The sequence below is a fragment of the Mandrillus leucophaeus genome, unplaced genomic scaffold, assembly GCF_000951045.1.
Source record: "Mandrillus leucophaeus isolate KB7577 unplaced genomic scaffold, Mleu.le_1.0 Scaffold32, whole genome shotgun sequence".
NCBI lineage: Eukaryota > Metazoa > Chordata > Mammalia > Primates > Cercopithecidae > Mandrillus > Mandrillus leucophaeus.
Window position 1 is genome coordinate 1,386,293 of NW_012103365.1, and position 20,891 is coordinate 1,407,183.

The following is a 20,891-nucleotide window of genomic DNA, read 5'->3' on the forward strand; positions in this document are numbered from 1 at the left end:
CCACGTGGCCATCGGTGATGTGACATCCTCAGTAGGGAGTTCGTCCTGAAGGGTGGGAAAGACAGCTGGAAAAATGTTGTATCAAAGATACTAAATATCCAAGGTATGAGACAGCCCAGGAAGAATGGTCCCTTTTATATTGCTATTTCTTCCATCATATAAGTTTGGTAAAAGAGGGAAAAATAATGCGAAATGCTGAAAATCTGCTGGATTGAACTGGAGAGTTTTTGTCCAGTTCCATGGCCCAGGACAAACTGTCTCTGATCCGTCATGGAGGAAATGGGAATAACCATCCTTGATTGTGAAAATTATACAAGCATGGATGTGATTTTTTGTTTTAAACTTTTACATAGAAAACATACGTATACATCTTTCTGTAACTTGTCTTAAACACTGCAAATTTTGAGGCATTTGTAAAGACTGATGCAGTACAATTATTATTTTTAGTCAACATCAAAAAGATACCAGTTGGCATGGGGGAGAAAGGAGGAATGTGGCTTGAAGAGGACATCATGTAATAAATTTATTATATTTTGTTACATTTTCCACTTTTCTCTTAATTCCAACTGTATACTATATAATCAACCGCTGTTTCAGAAATAAAATGTTTCAAACATAAAAATATAAATTCTGCTTCTTAAAAGTGCACACACTTTGAATAATAAAACATACAAATAAATAACAGAAATCAGTGACACATCTCATGCACTTGTTCTAAAATAAATTTAAAATGTACGATACACTTTTCTTCCAGCCTCTAGGAAAGACATCCTGCCTTCCGTGTTACTGTACAACAAAAAACAACACAGAAATCACTATCCACGGTGCATGAATAATACCAAAGCACTTTGTGTACAGTGATATGACATGCAGCTTTTAAGACAACTATAGAAATTCCAGTGTAAAAACTGAAGAGTTCAATCAAGAAACGATTTGTGTCAATGGGGCTTGAATTCAATTTTAACCAGTGGTGAGAGGCACAGTTGGTGAGCAAACCTCTATGGAACACAAACACGTATTTGAAAGGCCTACAAAGAGAACTTCAGCTTCGGAAATACTGTAACTGCTTTTGCATTTGGTATGACACCACACCGTTTATAATAGCACCTAGGAAATTTCATATTGCATTTGAACGATTGCAACAGATATCACTATTCTGGGTGGCCTTTCTAAAGAAACGTTTCCAACTTGCATGTTTACTTGTATCTTTATTCCTTAAAATGTTGAAACCACCAGGTAAACTGTGGTGGTGTTTTGTAGGCAGCATGAGGGTCGACAGAATAAAACCATCTGAGATTACTTTGAAGGTGTTGTAGTGCATTCAGCTCACCACAGATTAAAACTAAATTTTATTTGCCTCCACAGTTAACACAGAGTGCCAAATTCTGGGATGTGTATTATTGATGGTAAAAAAATAAAAATAAAAATAAAAATAAATGAAGAAATAGCAACAAGGGTTTAAAAAAAAATAAGACTCCAAATAAAATGTTTCACATTCATTTTCAAACTGAAAAAAGAATTCCTGAAACTACATTCTGGATAAGAACTATCCTAGAGAACGAGCAAAAGTAGGAAATTCGGCGGCAGCCTGGGGTTTGCTACTGTAATTCCTACAAAAAGGCAATCATTCCATCAAAAGCAGGGACAGGTTTTCCAAGGCTAGGAAAGTTGTTTCTTATTTTCTTCTTCGACAATTTCTAGCTCGGAGTGACTTCCCTATTCTTCCATGGGGAAAAGGCCCTGGGAGACACTCAGCCTGCTCCGGCAACTAAGACCACCAATTCCCAGCAGACTGGCGAGTGCTAGGCCATTCACAACATGCTCTAAGCTCCCAAACTGGGCCTTGAATCAGAAAGGCCCTATTTCAAATGGGAGTTTGGTATCAGTATCTCTCAATTCTTTTTATTCTTATTTTTTTGCCTCTCCTATGCAACTGAGGAATCGGAATCACTCCTGAGTAATTCAAATGGCAGTGATTCTTGCCGTAATTCTCAGGAAAGGGATAACATATCATAGTGGTTCTCAATCTGACTGCAAATTAGAAAAACCCAGAAGCTTTTAAAATACATGCTAATTCCTGGAGCCCACCCCTACATGAATTAGATCAAAAGCTAGGGACTGGGACCCAGGCACTGTATTTTTAATAGTTCCCCAGCTGATTCTAGTCAATGTGGGTCTTCACTATCTCAGACAAGTCATTCAGAAGAGGCTTAAAACAATCTTGAGGAGAATACATGTGTGAGATTCAAAAAAGCCTCTTAAGTCTGCTGTGCACCCCTTCTCCCCAAAATTGAGAAACACCAGATTTAAACAAATGTAAGATGGATCTAGAACTGAATCCACTGCACAACACTACCAGAAATTCCATGGGCTTAGTCTAATTGTGATCAGTGGCTGGGAAGCCCCAAAGCTTTTCAAAATAGCTCTAAGTCTCTACAAAAGCATCTTTAAATTCTTAACACTATTAGAAGCCACATTCTTTCCTTGTGACCACAATAGAATCCTTGAAGATATAAAAAATTAAAATCTATAGAAAATGGCAGGTTATTTTTAGAACAAAATACTTTAAGAAAGTCTTCAGGCTAAATACAGTATGTACACCAACGATGTGTGTTCAACATATCCAATTCCACTTCTGGTTGCAAAACACTTTACAATCTCACCAATGATCAGAAAAACAGTAAAGGGAAATATATGCAGAGCAAAACAAGAAGTCACATTCATGCTCTTCCACACAATGACGAGTAACCCATATTTTGAAGATCACAAATTTAAAAATAGAGCTCCATAATCTAAGTGTTGTCTTTTTTTTTTTAAGACTTAACATTTCGTGTCTCTGTTTTATTGGTTGCTTGCATAGGTAGTAACAGCATGCTTTCTGAGTTATATGGAGGCCATGCACAATTGTTTTTATTACTTGTGGAAAAAAATGGTCACACTCAAAATGCGCCTGCAAAATACTTTGAAAGTTGATCAAAAGGCAGTGTGAGACAGTGTTCATTTAAATAAAAGCACTGGATTTCTCCCCAAAACATGTAGTAGAGTTTAACAATAATGTACCTTTTATGAAATGAAAGTTAAAGACAGCCTGCACAGTAACTACTTTTTGTGTTTATGATAGGCACTGGTTTGTCAGCAAAGTTTGCCTTTCTCAACTACAAATAATACAAAGTTCCACGCACCTCCAGAATACGTGTTTTATTGAAACTGTGCTTATGATTTGCATACTATTTCAAAAATCCAACCCAGAAACACTAGTTACTTTGTATCCAATAATTATAATAACCTACATAGGAAACAATCACTTCAGCTGTTCAGCAATTTGTCCGAATGAAATGTAACGTCTGATGCTCCTCTATGTGAAATAAAGCAAGTTTATTTCAAATAAATGAACTTTGTTCGCAGCTCTTCTCTACTCCATTTTCCCTAAAGGCTGCCACTCTTGGTCCCTTTACATACTGTTGCTATTTTTCTCATGATAGTTATTTTAGAGGAATGACAATGTTACCCTCAAATCCCATATCCACCTCATACAAACATAGATGACCCAATGTTAACGTAAAGTGACTGTGTAATGGATTTTCAACCCCTAAATAGTAGAGACAGCTCAGTGTGAAAAAGTGGATGGAAGAGTAAAATGTCTCCAAAGATGAAGGGCACTTTTGGTTTCCAGACGGAACAGACTTGCTCAAGAGAACCACAAGCCTTAGCCGATTTGACCGGAATCCACGTGATCTCTTTTTCCAGGAGAACTGTCACTCCATTTAGGACACCATCACATCCCCTGCTTGATGGGCTGTGCTCCCAGGGCTCCTCAGCTACAGCAAATCCCTGAAGCTTTCAGTTTTGCCTCTGTGCTCAAAGCAGGCCCTCCATAAATGTTTGCAGAATGAATGATGAAAACAAGATTGCAAAAGGGTGTCAGGCAGCCTCAAAGATAATTACAATATTTTAACACACCACAAATACTCCCACATCCGTTTCCACTGGTCCAGCATATTATTACTTACTTTCAGTTCAGCTGCTTTCAGGATGAGAAAATACAAAATGGATGGGAAATGGTCTAAGACGACTGGAGCCTAATGGTTTGAGTTTCCACATTATCTAAGGGATTACCAAGACAAGGTGTAGGGCTGTCTTAAGGAATGATATGGCCTCAGTGCAATGGATGTTTACAAGAAATCAAGAATAAAACTTTTTTAAAAAAGCAAACAAACATTACAGATACAACGTTACTGCTGGTGATTACTTTGTGCCTACTAGGAAATGACCGCTCTAATCAGGCCCATCTAGTTGTCAACCAGAAACTCAGGCCTATCATCCTTAGCAGATAATTCTTAACCCCAAAGCAAATACATGTTCATTGTGCTAAATACCACTGGGAAAATTTTAAAAACAAAAACAAAAAAACCACCAAGTCTCCAACCCTACCAATGATCTAAATTGAATCAAGTAACTATTTTCCCACAAGATACTTCTCACCTCAAGGAGCACCTCCAAACTTTTGGGTCAAATAACCTTTCCTGTGGCCTAAAGTTGTACCTAGCAGTTGGAGATAATGAAATTTTCACTGTTCATCAACCACGGAAATAAAATAGCTTCAAGATGTCTAGACATTGCCATGATACTTCCTGATTTTTTCTATTAAACCTGAAACAAGGACTAAACTCCACAGACATATAGTTTATAGACACTGAAATTTTATTCTAGATCCCATGGAAAACCAAAGGGATTTGTAGAAACTTTTTTCCTTTTTTTAAGTCACTAGACATTGTGGAAAATCCATTCCTAGGTAACTCAAGAATAAATAAAAATATTTCCCACTGTGAACATTAAACTAGTTTCTATTAATGTTTAATTGACTACAGCAAAAAAGAAGTGTTATTAAAAACCTTTGTCTAATCAAACTGTAATTGTTTCAGAGATTCAGATAGGAGACTTCAAATGAAATCTACCTATTAAACAAATATAAGAGATTTGAGTTAGACATTCAATTCCTGATATGGATGATCTCATATTTGGTGCATCTTTTTCAGGCGATAAAAGCGATACAGAAAAACGAGAGTGGTGGCTAAACACTGATGGAGCTGTGATGTGCTGGGCTGAAAGCAATGATAGCATCGAAGGCAGCCAGTTGCCGCAGTTGTACTGAGCAGAAGAGAGTGGTGCTGCTTTGAGAACCCACCAAAATCTGAACAGTAAAACGAGGACAGCGAGTGAAGAGGCGAGTACAGGGCTGTGTGCAATGGACAACAGGCTCACGGTCAATGAATCATGTGGAGCACTGTGGTAACTTTCACAAGGCTGAATATCTAAATCTTAAATACTGCCAAGGGTCTAAAATTCCAGCTACCCTCAACATAAGTGGCCTCCAGACTTGCAAGTTACCAGCTAATGCTCAAATTAGCAGCAAAATAAAGTTAAGTAACCTACTAAAAACTTTTCAAACCCAAGAGATATTCCTGGGTGGGGGGGGGAGGCAGTGCAGAATTCATAGCTATGCATGCATATGTCTTGTAGTTACTTCACACACAGAAATACTGAAAAGGGAGGTTATACATGGATCTGTGCACCAAGGGTTCAAGAATAACTTGAAGAGTCTGACGAAAAACGCTAATACTTAAAAGCACATAAAGTTAGCATGCTGTATTTAGCGGCAAAGTGACAAATGCTATGCAGAGAGAATCAAGACCCTCACACTCTTGACATTTAAAAAAAAAAAAGAAAAGCTAAAAATTAAGCAGGAAAGTATCGCCAGAAGACCTCGAAAAAGCTCGCAAAACTACATATTTTGCTTTTCTGTGAGCTTTTTGTGAGGTTCTCCTTTTTCTTAGTAAGAAATGCAATTTGCACTGACACGGCCAGATGGAACACACTCCAAAGCCTGCTTGTGAGTTCTGGGCATGAGATGAAATCTTAAGAACAAAGAAGAAATAATAAATGAGTTACTGAAAAGCAGCCCTAACAGAGACTGACAGACAGGATCCGAAGTGCATATGTAATACTTGATCACACATCGCTTCAACAAACCACCATTGGCTTTTGGCAGAAGGCAACTTCTTTCCTCTCCAAGCTACAAGATGGGGGAACATGAGCCCGCAGACACAGGGCATCGTGGAGCTTCCCCCCTCTAACGGAAAAAAGCAACACCTGACAAGGAACATGATGTCCAGTCTTTCACCCAGTTTAGAATCCAGAAGTTTTTTCCAGGAATCTGTCAAAGGTGTTAACTGCTCTACTACAGTGCAAAATTCCAACGGCCTTAGCTAGTAATTTTAGAAGAAAAAAAAATGAAACAAGTGACTAGCTTTCTGGTTATGTTATCTGCCACCTCGTAGGACCTATCCCAAGACAGGTTTTGGTGCACACATCACTGCAGATATGAAGGTGGTGAAAGGCTTCATTTCTACCTCGAAAACATCTATCTGTGGCAGTAGGAGAAATGACACAGTCACCCACATGGCACCTTCCTCTTTAATCCATTTACTGGTGTGCATCCATCCTAGACTAGCTGAGTATATACCTGAGAAACATTAGTGTTAAAATATTGCCCTTTACAAAGACTGGTAGATGGGGCGAAAGTGCAGAAAGCAACAGTTTTTCCCTCGATTTGTTTCGTTGTTAGAGTCACAGTTTTTAGAGCTCCTGGTGCCACCCACAATCCACAGCAAGGACAAGTCCTGCTCAGAAGAAACACAAGTCAGCTCCTTCCTCCTTCCACGCACTAATGGTAGCTTTACTGGTTCCCAGGTTTCAAAACCCTCATATCCAAAGAAAGTCATTAGAGTTCTCTAGAAAGAAATATGTACAATTGCTAAAGGGACCGTCCTGGGTATCATCTACAATTATTCCAGTTAGCTTGGTGTCAATGTTTTGCCTATGGCTGTTATTTGGTTCAATGGCAGAATAAGGCGACGCTTTGAACAATTCGCAATTGAATTACACACACACACACACACACACACACACACACATACACTCACACACACACATAGAGTCGGGCATGTGACTCAAAAAAATACAAAACAAAAGCACACGGGGCTTTGGTGGGAGGGGAGAGGTTCTAAATAAATAAACATCTTTACAGATAAAACACTTTGATTGCAGAAATATCACTGAGGTTTTTGAGAAGGCCGTGCAGAGGTTTGCATGCTAGAAGATAACTTTTTTGAGGATTTCTCTGCAGACTGCCTGCTACCAGGAGACGAGGGAACTCCAGAGTCCAGTTGGGAAGACTTGGATTTGCGAGCGGACAGCAGGGAATGTTTGGCAGAAGCAGGGTCCTTGGAGACAAGCTGCTCTTTTCCCGTTGCATTTGCATTTGGCTGCTGGGAAGCTGGAGGCTGGTGGCCTTTCTCCCCCTTGTCGTCCCCGGTGTTCTTACAGACGGACTTAACAGAGCTCCCACCAGCCTTTTTAGAGAGCAAGGCTGTCTTGCCAAGATCTGTCGAGCGCCGTGTTTCCTTCTGTCTCAAGGCTGACTTGAAGAAGGACAGCCCCTTGTCCTCAGACTTGCTGTCCCTCTTCAAACCAGACTTGATGCTTGCACTGGGGGAGCGCAGGCTGGCCATGGAGGAGCTCCGCACGTGCTTCCCGGCCCCCCTGCCCTCCCCTGCTCGGGTCTGGCTCACCCGAGGGGAGTTGGGTTTGGAGGCAGAGGTGGCGCTGGCTCTGTCGGAACCCAAGCTTTGTCTGGAGCCCTCTCTACTCAAGCTCCGGTCTGAAGTCCTGCTCTTCCCAGGTGGGAAGGGGCTCCTTGTGGCAGGGCCCGAGGCCTTTTTGGCAGACGTGGAGGAAGCAGTGTAGGTGAGGGCCGAGGCTGACTTCTGCTTCTGTGGCGAAGGAGACGACACGGAGTCCTGAGATTTCGGGGATGACTCCTTTCTGGGTTGGGCAGGGGCAGGGGCAGGGGATGAATGCCGTCCACTGCCCCTGGAAGAAGAATCTGCTTTGCTGCGGGAGCGGGAGGGTTTTAGAGAGACTTTTACAGGAAGAGGAGAAGAAGGGGATGTACTTGAAAGGGATGACTCCTGGCTTGCCAAGGCCGGTCTCCCCTTCCGCAAGCTTTTCTCTGGCTCAGAAGTGCCTTTGGAACTGGGGGATTTCTTGGTTGTGCTCTCTGGTTTCTTCGTGAGTGAGCCTGGGTGGCTGGGGGGTTTCACCTCTTTGACTGGAGAGCTGTCTACAGAGTCGCTCTGATCCACATAGGCAATCTGATTATTATTATCAAATGGATCAGAGACTGGGGGCAGGCAGTCCCCTTGTGCTGAATGTTTGCTCTGTGTATCTATGACACTGGAGTTCAATCTGCGGGTGTCTGATTCGTCTTTGAACACACCTTCCATGACAGCCAGAGGGGCCCGGCCCACAGCCTTGTGCTCACGGCGACTATGACTGTCGCTTGGTTCCTGGTAACTGTTAGAAAGGTTCCGCAAGCTACCAAAGCAAGAGATGGAGACCTTGTCATCTGCTGCCTCCCCAATCTTCTCCAAGGTGGAGGCAGAGCTGTGAATTGGCGAGTCCCCTGAAAATCGGGATGGAGAATTGGAGCGCATCTGCAGCTTAGCAGACAGGGACCATGAAGGTCTCATGCAATTTTCATTGACGGCCAAGGGGCTGGTGACAGAAGATCTAGATGACAAACTCTGACGCTGGACACTTCTCACAAATGGTCGAGTTGAAAAGCCTCCTGAACACAGCAAAGAGAATACTGTTAAGCTAAGCCAATGAAGATGTTCTAGCAACACTGTAAGACACTGAAGGTGAAATGAAGGTAAGCCTCATGGGATGAAAGGAGCATGACCTTCAGAGCCAGCCCATCTGGGATCAGGGAGTCCCAGTGTGGCTTTGACTTCTCTGAGCCCAGTTTCCTTATGTATAAAATAGGGACATTCTAACTCAGGATCATTCTAACACAGCAAACTTCTATTCGCCTCCTTGCCCTACATCAGGGCTTGCTATACCTTTTCCTGTGAAGGCCTAGACAGCAGATGTTAGGCTTTACAGGCCAAACATTCAACTCCGCCACTGCCACATGAAAGCAGCGACAGGTGACACAAAAGCAAATGTGTCAGACTGTGTTCCAAAAATCTTTACAAAGAAAGGCAGTAGGCTGTATTTGGCCTGTGGGGCTAGAGTTTGCTGACCTCTGGTCTAACTCACAGGGCAACTGTGAGAATTAAATACAATCTTAGAAGTCCTGTGCCCAACAGAGCACCTGGCACTCCATACATGCTGTGAGCTACTGACCCAACTTCATTACCTTCCTGAAGGTGACCTGGGGCTCACAGAAATGAAGTCCTTGACCAAGATTACACAACTCATTAAAGGAAGTGCTAATACCAGAACCCAGAACCCCTTGACCCCCCAACCCACCGCCGGCACCACTCAATTCCACATGTAAGCTGGCCTGTAACTGCTGACTACAGATGTGTATCAACGGAAAGAACTAAAAAGACTTGGATATGATATACTCCTATTTCCAGTGACTTAAAACTTCCAAAAAAATATTCATAATCAGAACCACATATTCCTATTTGGTGTGGCTCAAAACTTCCTAAGAAAATATTCTAAATTAAATTTTATATACAATGATATTACAGTTGTGATATTTACAAAATTCTGTCTTTATAGAGCCTAAGAAATAGGCTCTATTCTGTGGACACCACCCAGCACCATTACACAATGATGATGCTTAAAAGGATATTGATTTCACCAACTGCACTGCTTAAAAATAGATCGAGGCAAACCTTATTGAGGCTTATTGTTAAAATGACAGTGAATTCTAAGTTTAAAGGCAATAATGAAAATAACCTCTGCCTAAACAAGCAAAGGTTCACTAGTCCGTTTTCCATGATATGTGAGGAGCCGGAAGGAGTTTAGGAATTGCAGTCCAGTATTTTTATTTTACAAATAAAGAGGAAGAGGCAACAAGCCAGAGCTAGAGCTATGGTGCAGCTCTCTTCGCCTGGCATTCTTCCTCCAGACTCCTGCAATTTTAACTCAATTTCATTTTCTCAGAATTATCCATCACCACTAGAAGCAGATTACAGTGATCGAAATGCTGGCTGCAGACTGAGACTTGTTGGCAGATTGAGTCACCATGCTCATTATAGAAGCTGCACTCACTCCTCCTTCCAGTTCCCGGTACTGTGGCTGCCCAGTCCTTCCCACACCACCTGGGTCCCTGTCGGAATTAAGGTCTACCCTGCCATTACTCAAGCAGAAAGTGAAAGTTTAAAAAGAAAAAAAAAAAAGTTCAATTTTTATCAGACTTTTTACTATCTCTATGCAAAGGCAACAACAGCTTTTGTTTTAGATGCTTCTGTACTAAAAAGAACATTCCACAGCTTCCTCCCCGGGGAGCAGCATGGTGGAAAGGTGAGGCACTCCTGGGGCCAAGACAGCAAGGGGCCTCCGTGCCAAGCCTGGAGCCGACTCCCCACCAGGTGGCCTGGGCAAAGCAAAACGTGTCTGAGCCTCTTCCCGCTATTCTGCTTTTTAAAACACTTTGAAAAAAAAAAAGAGTATACATTGGTATATAAAGCTCCAGCCTCCACAAGAGATCTTGAAAGTGGAAAATAATGAAGTGGAAGGAGAAAGTACTGGGACACAGGAAAAGCAAATGACTCTGTTAATACAAAATGCTTCTTAGGATCATAACCCACAGCTACACAGCTCCACTCCCTGTAGCTTCCTTTGTGTTCTCCTACCACCTCCTTGGGACTTAGCTCCTAGGAAAAACACGAGGGACTCTGCTGTGTCTATGAGTTACCATTCTGGAAATCTGTCACCAAAACCCACACCCACCATCATCTTCACTCCTTTCTCCAGTCATCTCCACGGACTCAGAGAGCGAGGCCAAGGAGGTACGTCTGGAGGAAGCTGCAGAGGTCACGCTGGCTGGCTTGCTGCCCGGGAGCCGGCTCACCCAGTGTTCGCACAGGGAAGAACTCGTGGAGCCTGCAGAGAAGAAAACAGGCATGGAGGTCAGGTTGGGGTCCCTCGGCCAGCCTGAGCCACACACACCCTCATGAAGGTGCTACGAGCTGAGCTGGGTGGGTGCTGATGTCCTCACCCCGAAGTCAGCATCAATTCCCAGACCCTGTGTCATGTCGTGCCTGCCTGAATATCCCCAGTTAAGAAGAAAAGATGGAAGGCAGACTTCCGGACACATGAAATTTGTAGTAATAAAACGCAAGGATAGGGATGAATACTTTATAATGTAAGTCTGAGTCTTAAGAATTGGCAAGAGAATGGAAGAGACAAGCATTCATACATTCACTCTACAAATATTTATTAAGCATCCACATGCCAGGCACTGTTCTAAGCAATTGCAGTAATATTTTTTACACAAAGAAAAGAGAGTAAGCGGCAGTGTACTCTTTTTCTCTCAGCCTCATTGTTTTATGGAAATTTGTAACCATTTCATAATATTAATAATATACACACACATAGCTATATGTCAATCTGCGCTGTCTGTTCCAGGGATGCCCTTAAATATTTATTAGGGCAAGAGAAATTGCTCTTGAAATGGAGTACATGAAGCAGCATGACTGTCTCAAGTAGACCTCAAGAAGGTGTCATTTCTGAGCACATCTGAGACTGGTGAAAGAGCACTGGAGTTACCGCTCTGTTAAGTGAGTGAGTGGCTGTACACTGGGTGGGCTTGGCCCCCAGCAGTGGGTCACTCTGCTTGGGAGATGCCTTGTTTTCGATGCTTTGAACTCACCCCCTGCAACCTTCAAGAGAAGCAAGGATTCATAGCCCCTAACCTGACTGCACATTACCACATTCCAATCCTCTGTCACGCTCTCTTGAAGTCAAACTCTGCATTCAGGAACGTGTGTCCCACTTGCTTGGATTATGTGTGGCTACATTCATATTGTGTGTGGGTACTGGTCCCTGTGTTTATTAAACACAACAGGCTGGATGTCATCCAGCTAAACCCAAACTATCTAATGTTATCACAGCCATCAATCCTTCTCCTAACAGAATAGGCCAATCTTCTCACTGGAAAAGTGGACTATTTGTAATGGTCCTTTACCCTTTACAAAATGTTTTAACACACATTTGCCTAACTGGATGCTACCATGAGGTAGGCATTATTATTACACCTGTATTACAGATGACTGCTATGTGGTCCCGATGGGACAGGCTCCAGATAACCCCAGAACAGAGAGGGTAGTATGCCACGCTGCTTTTCAGCTCATCCATGCATTTATCCAAAAGTACACATCATGAACTTTCTTTGCACCAGGTCCAACCCACTGCCCCTGGTGAACTCCGCTGGGCCACAGCTGCTGTTACATTCCTCCCCAACTTCCTTGACTGCAATCATTTTAGTTTCCAGATTAAATGGAAATGTAAGGATTCATCTGATCAAACTAACAGAGTCATGAGACCCTCCAGAGAGGTCCCCTAGACCATTCATTACAATCTTTTGCTCTGAAAAAAATTGCCCAAGAACAAGAGTGGACCTCACCTGCCACTGAGCTGTTGGCTGACCATGACGGGATGGCTGTCCGCCTCTGGTAGAAGAGGATGTATGCTGTCTGCGTGCAGACCTCATCTTCTGATAGCTGCTGCACATCACTGTCGTCGAAGCAGTACCAGAGGCCGTCCACAGAGTTCTTACAGTATGCTGCCAAAGAGAGCCCGCCATCAGCACCAGGGGAGGCTGCACCAGCCACTTCATTCGACCCACAGACACCATCTCTTTTGCTCATCTAATTAACTCAAGAACGTTTTAAGGCTGCATGTAGCAACACAGAAAGAGGTTAAAAAAATTCTAAATTCTATATCACACTCGAGCAAACTGTCTTGAGAAATTCCAAACTATTCCAAGTAGATGCAGTTGTAGTTCATCTTAGAAAACACACACTTATCTAAACCAATGAGTCTGAACCAGGGACCTGTGTGTGTGGTGGGGGGAGTGGGATTTGGCAATGAATGGAGACATATTTGATTGTCACAACTCAAGGGAGAGGTGCTACTGGCATCTAGTGGGTAGAGGCCATGAATGCTGCTAAACATTCCATAATGCACAGGACAGCCCCCCGCAACACAAAATTGTCTGGTCAAAATGTTAACGATGCTAGGGCGAAGAAACCCTGAGTTCAGTGTGTTGCAACATTTTAGGTCTATTACAAATAGAAAATAATATGAATAGAAATAACAATATAATGATATGACAGCAGATAATATTTAACACTTATTATGTGCCAAGCATCTTATTTAATCCTAAGATTTGTTCTCTTATTACTCCCAATTTCCAGAGGTTGAAAAAGATTAACTTGCTTGCCCAAGGTCGTGCAGCTGGTGAAAGGCAGGAGCCCAGCTCATTTCAGGTTTATCAAGTCCTTGGCTTGCACTTAAAACCCTACCCTGCCCTGCTTCCCTCAAGGAGGAGCACAAACCATGCTCCATCGAAGTTCCTTGGCAGACTAAGAACACACGAGCTCATGAATGCAGGAGGACTTCTTTCCAGTCCAAATTCTAAGCCTGAGCTGGAAATAAAGAACATTCAAGTAGCAGCAAGAACAGACAAAAACTTAAAGAGTTCACAAAGCCACTCATCCTGCAAGGATATATCAAAGGGTTGGATCAAGCTTATATATCAATATAAGCTTGATCCAGAAAAGTACATTATGATCACATTTTCTAAAAATATGCATTTATTTGGGGTGAGAAGAAATGAGTGCTACAATATTTAGCTGAATGCTGGAACAGACTCAGGATGGCCCCAGGGATGTGGCAGATAAGGTCCTGAGAGGTACTAAGAGTGACTCCCTCAATGGGCCGTAACCATTTCCACAAATATGGAGCCTTAAGAGATAAAAGGGACTCAGGTGAGAAAGGGCTACACCAAACAAGTCCCCCAAAAGGAGAGCATGAGTAAGAATCTATGAATGGAGGGAGGGAAGTTATTTGCAGCTGAGAACTTGCCGGAACCAGAAGGGAGAGAAATTAAAATGTAAGCAGCAAATGGAGCTCTAAGAAAACAGCAATTGTTTGGCCAATGGTGTCTGGTCAGGCTTGATGCACACATGACCCAACAGGGGAGCAGCTGCTCTTCTGGAGTGGTGAGTAGGAGCAGAGCTGTGAGGGACATGACCAGGAAGAGGACACAGAACAGGCTTGCACTCCTTTCAGTCTGCTCCTCTTCAGGATGGTCTCTGCTCAGTAACAGTGTGGAAACTGAGGCAGCACAGCAAACTCATTAATTACAAAATAATTCTACTTGCTTTTCTTCCTAGAACTATTTTCTGAAGTATTTTCTAGGCCAGTGCTACTAGAATTACGGCTCAGGGACTGACACAAGCCCACATGAGAGAAGCACCAAAAAGGAGAAAAGCATTTAAAAACTTTTGTAGCAATCTGATACTGCTGTGATGAGTTTATTGTATTTTTACAAATGCACTAGCTCATAAAAGATTGGAAATTTTAAAGTAGAAGAAGACCAAGTTCTTCATCACAGATGGTGTGAGAGGCACTGTTCTAGAATACTTATACAATCGTTTATATCATTATACCATCAATTATAGCTAGAACCAGTGCAAAATAAAGATTACATCAAAATAAACATTCCAGGCTGGGCATGGTGGCTCATGCCTACAATCCCAACACTTTGGGAGGCTGAGGCAGAGGACTGCTTGAGATCTGGAGTTCAAGACCAGCCTGGACAACACAGTAGGCCATGACTCTACAAAAAAAAATTAAAAAATTAGGCCGGCATGGTGGCACACACCTGTAGTCCCAGCTACTTGGGAAGCTGAGGTGGGAGGATCTTGAGCCCAGGAGGTCGGGGCTGCAGTGAGCCATGATCACACCACTGCACTCCAGCCTGGGTGACAAAGTGAGACCCTGTCTCAAAAAATAAAATAAACATTTCAAATGGAAACTTAAAAATGGGGGTGGGGGTGGGAGAGCATCAGGAAGAATAGCTTAATGGATGCTGGGCTTAATACCTAGGTGATGGGATGATCTGTGAAGCAAACCACCATGGCACACATTTACCTAAGTAACCAACCTGCACATCCTGCACACGTACACCTGAACTTAAAAGTTGATGTTAAAAAAAAAAAAGAAAAAACTGAAAAACAGAGTATCTTTAATTCAACAACACTAAGAATATTTAAAACGTTCTCTAAACTAAGACTCTAAACATCTCATATATTAGAAAAGTGGTGGTATGGCCTCAGCATGAGAAAGGGGAAAGAATACAGAAAACATCTGAGCACATCCTGGGTAACGGGTCCCCTGAGGTCAGCACGACCACTTTCTGGCTCACTAACATGGTAGCCAAGTTAGTGGACAGTTACCTGCCTCAGGACACAGAGCTAGAAAGATGCGTCTGGCTTTTAACCCAAGTTCCTTCCACCAAACTGTACTGCCTCTGAGGTAGTTGGGGGTTTCCAGGCATCTTCCCAAGGTCTGTTCTAGTATATAAAGAGCAACATGATGCTAAAGTCTAGGCTGTCTTATTCTTCCCAACAATTTCTTCCTAGAAACTATGTAACAAGTCAGTCCGTATTTTCTTGAGAAACAGTGTTATAAATGGAAAATGCATTCTTTACCAAAGCTGAGCTGGGTGAATGTCAATCCAGGATGCTGGCAAAGGTGTTAAAACACCCGGTGAGTTGTGAAGTTAAATGACCTCCACGTCCCTTTCCATTCTACGAGTCCACAAGTATAGAATTCCATCACTCAGTACCAAAGAACACAGACATGACTGGTAATCCCACAAAAGCAAAAATCCAACGAGACACAGTATTTGTACACATGGCCCCCATAAAATAGAAATCTAAAATATGTAAGATACCAAATATACTATTATCATCATTGAAATATGGCTTAAACCAAAGTACAAGGCAAAATATATCAAAACACTTAATTCATATTAACTTGTGTCTTCTATGAAGTGAGAGCATCTTTTAAACTTCTCTAGCTTCTTCCTCCCCTTGAAAGTGCTTCCTAGAGCAGGCAGAGGCAATCCAAGCCATTCCATTAGGAGATGCACTCAAAGTTGGGATCATTCCTCTCACCAACAATTGCTGCCTGCAACATTTAAATATTTAAAGAACTTCTGGCAGTAAAATGAGTTTGAAAAAAAGAAAAATACCTATTTAAAGAACTTGAACTAAAAGGGTTTCAAAAATAAAAGATTATTGTGTCCAGTAATCTTCCCAACCCCTGCCCTCTTGGAAGAGAACAGAGCAGACTGAAAGAGTGAGTGTGAAAGGTAGCAAGGCCACGGACTCCTCTGCCTTGGCTGATGGGGAGGGAGGTTCATGGCTAAACACTAGAGAAAAGAGTCCCAGAGATTTAATAGTACCCAGGACTGGGCAGACCCCACCCCTCCTCCACCTCTCCCTATCTTTATAAATCAATGGTCAGCACTAGCACTCGGGGTCTTGTTGCAGAAACCACTGAATTAATAAAGAAAGTCCCTGAGAAGTATGCATGTATAACACACTGAGTGTGAAGGATGCAGAAATCCAAATCCTAACCACTCACATGGAAAATCAAATTAATCACATCAACCCTCACATCAACAAATAAAGCCCTGAAATCTGCCTGGCTCCCAAAAGGCTCATACAGGCCCGTAGCCCAATGATTCCATTTCTGAGACTCAATCTCAAGGAAATACAGAACTAAAATTCAGAAAAAGTGAAAGAGCATAAAGATATTCATCAGTGTTACATGAAAAGTTAAAAACCAGAAACAATATAGATGTTCAGCAATGGGTAAGTGTTACATAACATTAGAGGTCTATCAACAGAATATTCTGTGGTCATTAAAAAGTATTTAAGGCCGGGCACGGTGGCTCACGCCTGTAATCCCAGCACTTTGGGAGGCCGAGGCGGGCAGATCACGAGGTCAGGAGATCGAGACCATACTGGCTAACACGGTGAAACCCCGTCTCTACTAAAAATACAAAAAATTAGCCGGGCGTGGTGGCAGGTGCCTGTAGTCCCAGCTACTCGGGAGGCTGAGGCAGGAGAACTGCGTGAACCTGGGAGGCAGAGCTTGCAGTGAGCCGAAATGGCGCCACTGCACTCCAGCATGGGCGACAGAGCAAGACTCCATCTCAAAAAAAAAAAGTATTCATAGGCCGGGCACGGTGGCTCATGCCTGTAATCCCAGCATGTTAGGAGGCCAAGGCGGGCAGATCACCAGGTCAGGAGATCAAGACCATCCTGGCCAACATGGTGAAACCCTGTCTCTACTAAAAATACAAAAATTAACTGGGTGTGGTGGTGGGTGCCTGTAGTCCCAGCTACTTGGGAGGCTGAGGCAGGAGAATTGCTTGAACCTGGGAGGCGGAGCTTGCAGTGAGCCGAGATTGTGCCACCGCACTCCAGTCTGGTGAAAGAGCGAGACTCTGTCACACACACACACAAAAAAAAGTATTTATAAAAAATTAAGTGTCCACATCAAGCTACTTCTGTTACAATACTAGGCGTGAAGATGAGGATGCAGAAGCGCATGTGCCACTCACCCCTCACTGTGCTGCTGTGCTTCTGAATTTGTGACCTGTCTATCCACCCCGCTGGCCCACGAGGTTAGGCAGCAGGTTCCTTTCCCCAACAGCTGACCCTGCCCCTCCAGCACACTGTGACCAGTCTATCCTCTGGCTCCGACCTCTGCCCACTGCTCACACCTCCACCACAGAACCCATGATATGGGACTCCTCTTTTTAAATCATATCTGTACCCACGTTTCCCCCTACTTGATTACACTCTCGGAAGACAGAGGCTGGGGACCTATTGATTTCTGCTGTGATAGAACCCAGGGCAAGCAGGATGTGAGGGGCTCAATAAATGTTCACTTGAACAACAATAACAAAATGCCAGTATAATCCCAACGGTGGAAAATAATGGCAAAAACGTAGAGAAAAACATGCCAAGTATATACTACATACCAAAATATTACCGACATACAGTGGAACATTATTCAGCCCTAAAAAGGCAGGAAATTCTGATACCTGCTACAACGTGGATGAACCTTACAGACATTAAGCTACATGAAATAAGCCAGTCACAAAAGAACGAATATTGAATGATTCCATTTAAAAGGAGGTACCAAGAGTAGTCAAATTCATAGACACAGAAAGTATAGTGCTTGTCACGGCTGAGGGGAGAGAAAACGGGAATTAGTGTTTATTAGGTACAGAGTTTAAGTTTGGGAAGATTAAAAAACTTGTAGAGATGGATAGTGATAATGGTTACACAACAATGTGAGTGTACTTAATGTCACTGAACTGTACACTTAAAAATGTTTAAAATGGTACATTTTGTTATGTATATTTTATCTCAATTAAAAAAATACCAATGGTTATCTCAGTGATAAGCCCATGGATGATGGTATTCTTTCCACCTCTAGCCTCTAAATTTCATGATGAACATAGTTGCTTTTATAAATGACAAGGTCAATTTAACCTTAAAACAAAAAGAAAAATCCTTCTAAGTCACTTTAAAGACACTATAAAAGTGTCATGCACTTGTATCCCAGCTACTCTGGAGAATGAGGCAGGAGAATTGCTTGAGCCCCGAAGTTCAAGGCTGTGGTGTATGATAATCACATCTGCGAATAGCTACTGTACTCCAGCCTGGGCAACACAGCAACAGCTCATCTTTAATTAAAAAAAAAAAAAAAAAAAAAGGAGTTCACAATCATTTAAAATAAGAGAGAAGCTAGAACCTCAAGGAACTCTATCTAGCAAAACCTTAAATGGGGAGTGCAGGTTAGGTAAACAAAGAGCAAATCCTCAGTTCACCAGACTGCTATCTGCACATACCACTCCCCAATCAGTCAGCTACCTACTGGATGACCCCACTCAGGAAGAGGAGGAAGAATGTTCATTTATTTGCTCTTGGACAGAGAGCCAGAGCATGGAAACTGCCCTCACAGTTGGCACACTGCCTACCGGAGGGGAAATGAGGCTCTCAAGTCAAGTCATCCTGTCACAAGCAAACCCGTCTGAAGGACTCGCCAGCACAGACACGCGGCCTCTCACACTGCAGACCTGTGTAGTGCCCCCCTTGCATGGTGCCATGGTGATTGCACACAGCATACAGGTCATAGATGTAGTCCTCAGGGTCCCTCCCGAGTCCATAGGGCCGTCTCCACGGGGACCAATGGGATGGCAAACTCCAGCTGCTCTGGCTCCTCTTAACCACATGAGGTGTCATGTCCAGGCCAGTCAAGGGGAACTTGACCATGTTCTGAAGTTTCATGCGCCTGTCTCCTTCCTGTTGCAAGAAGAAAAACAAGTTCTGGTGATATTTTAATGCAAGCAGATGGCAGATCACTTTAGGGGGACAATGTGGATCCTATCAGATAAAGCAGTGTGAGTTACCTATCTGACGTTTCCCAAGACATACAAAACAGGGAAACAGATGATAGTTTTAGCTATCTAGAGGAACAGGTTTTAGTATCAGCTAAGGTGGAACCAGTGAGGATCCATATGGGGGGGTAAATGAGTCTTCCTCTATGAGTCTTCCTTTCCTTATCTGTTAAAGGGCTTTAAAGCGTTTGACTTACAAAAAAATGACAATATCAGGTGGCTCTTCCTGATACCTCTGTCAAAGACGTATAAAAACTAATGATGTGATGGCTCCGTGAAGGGCAAACCACAGTGCCTGGCTCAGAAGAGCCTCTCGATAAGCAGCGCCTATTCCCCTCCACCTCCTCCAACAGGCACATCACAAGGCAACACTGACTCAGCTTAACATATTCACTCAGTGGCAATCTTTGGTAATCTGTATTTTCCATTAAACCTATAAGGACATGCTTTGAAATCCATCCATGAGTTGAACAGATATTCACTGTGTGTTTCCTGTGTCTATGGGAACTTTAAAAAATTAACCAGGCATAGATATGCCCACCGTAAGGAGCTACATAAGGGTCTGTGAAGGGAAGAAAAACGTTCATGAGAGGAAGGGACGACGGGTCCTGGGTGGTCAGGAAGGCCAGCCTGAAGAATCTGGATCGTATCCTCTGAGGCTTTTATGGAAAAGGTGATGTCACCAGAGTTGTGGGTGAAGAACTGTGTAAGCAGTGCACAGAACATGTTAGAAATAGGAGTAATGGAGGTGAAGAAATCACTCAAAAGTCATTGCAACAGTGACCAGCTGAAAAGCAACAAAATGTCTAAATCAGCACGGTGACAGCAAGAATGGGGAGGGGACACACAAGAGTCGATGAAGAGGCATGGCCATGCCTAGATGAGAGGGACAAGAAAGAAGTCAAAGAGGACACTGCAGGTTTACGCCTGGGTTGCTGGAAGGGTGGTGACATGCCTTCAAAAGAAAACAGAAAGCCCAGGAAATTACTCTATGTCCGGGGAAGGAGACACAGCAGGCTGGGATCCAAACCCTCAGTCAGTTTTACACTTGCAAATCCCAACAGAATATACACTGGGTGCCAAATGCCCACTCTTCACTCCCATAGGAGCTGAACCTCGAACCTCTGTGTGAAAGCCCCAGACCTGGGGACCATGTGTGTGTCGCCCGATACCTCCACCTCCTCAGACAGTCCTGAACATCTCTCCATCTCTACTGCCACAACCTATCCCATCCACTAGCAGCCCACCCTGGATGATGGCAAGGGCCTCCTTCAGGTCTCCCCATCTTCATTCTTGTAGCCTCTAATCTGTTATCTACAAAATAGCCAGAAGAGTATTTTCAAAATACAGATTTGGTAAGGTTGCTTCTCTGCTTATAACCCTTCATCAGAATCCTACTCTGCCCACAAAGGGTTCCTTGGACAACCAGCATCCACCCACGTCTTCCATCAACTCCTACCACTGTCCACCCCTCTAGAGTGCCTGTCCACCTGGCCTGCTGCAGGCTGTGCTTTCCCCACTGCCGGGCTTTGCACACACT

The 20,891-nt window shown here is 43.2% G+C and overlaps 1 protein-coding gene across 1 annotated transcript in view; it reads right to left on the bottom strand.

The window, feature by feature from the left end:
- Positions 1 to 498: 498 nt before the first annotated feature.
- The window catches only part of USP31 (ubiquitin specific peptidase 31), a 57,508-nt gene continuing 37,115 nt past the window's right edge, over positions 499 to 20,891 (bottom strand). Inside the window, exons 13-16 of the mRNA XM_011987959.1 lie at positions 19,031 to 19,256; positions 12,485 to 12,643; positions 10,810 to 10,962; positions 499 to 8,689 (exon numbers count right to left, since the gene is read on the bottom strand). Coding sequence (XP_011843349.1) covers positions 7,113 to 8,689; positions 10,810 to 10,962; positions 12,485 to 12,643; positions 19,031 to 19,256 — 2,115 coding nt within the window. The 3' untranslated portion in view covers positions 499 to 7,112. The remainder of the gene's footprint in view (positions 8,690 to 10,809; positions 10,963 to 12,484; positions 12,644 to 19,030; positions 19,257 to 20,891) is intronic.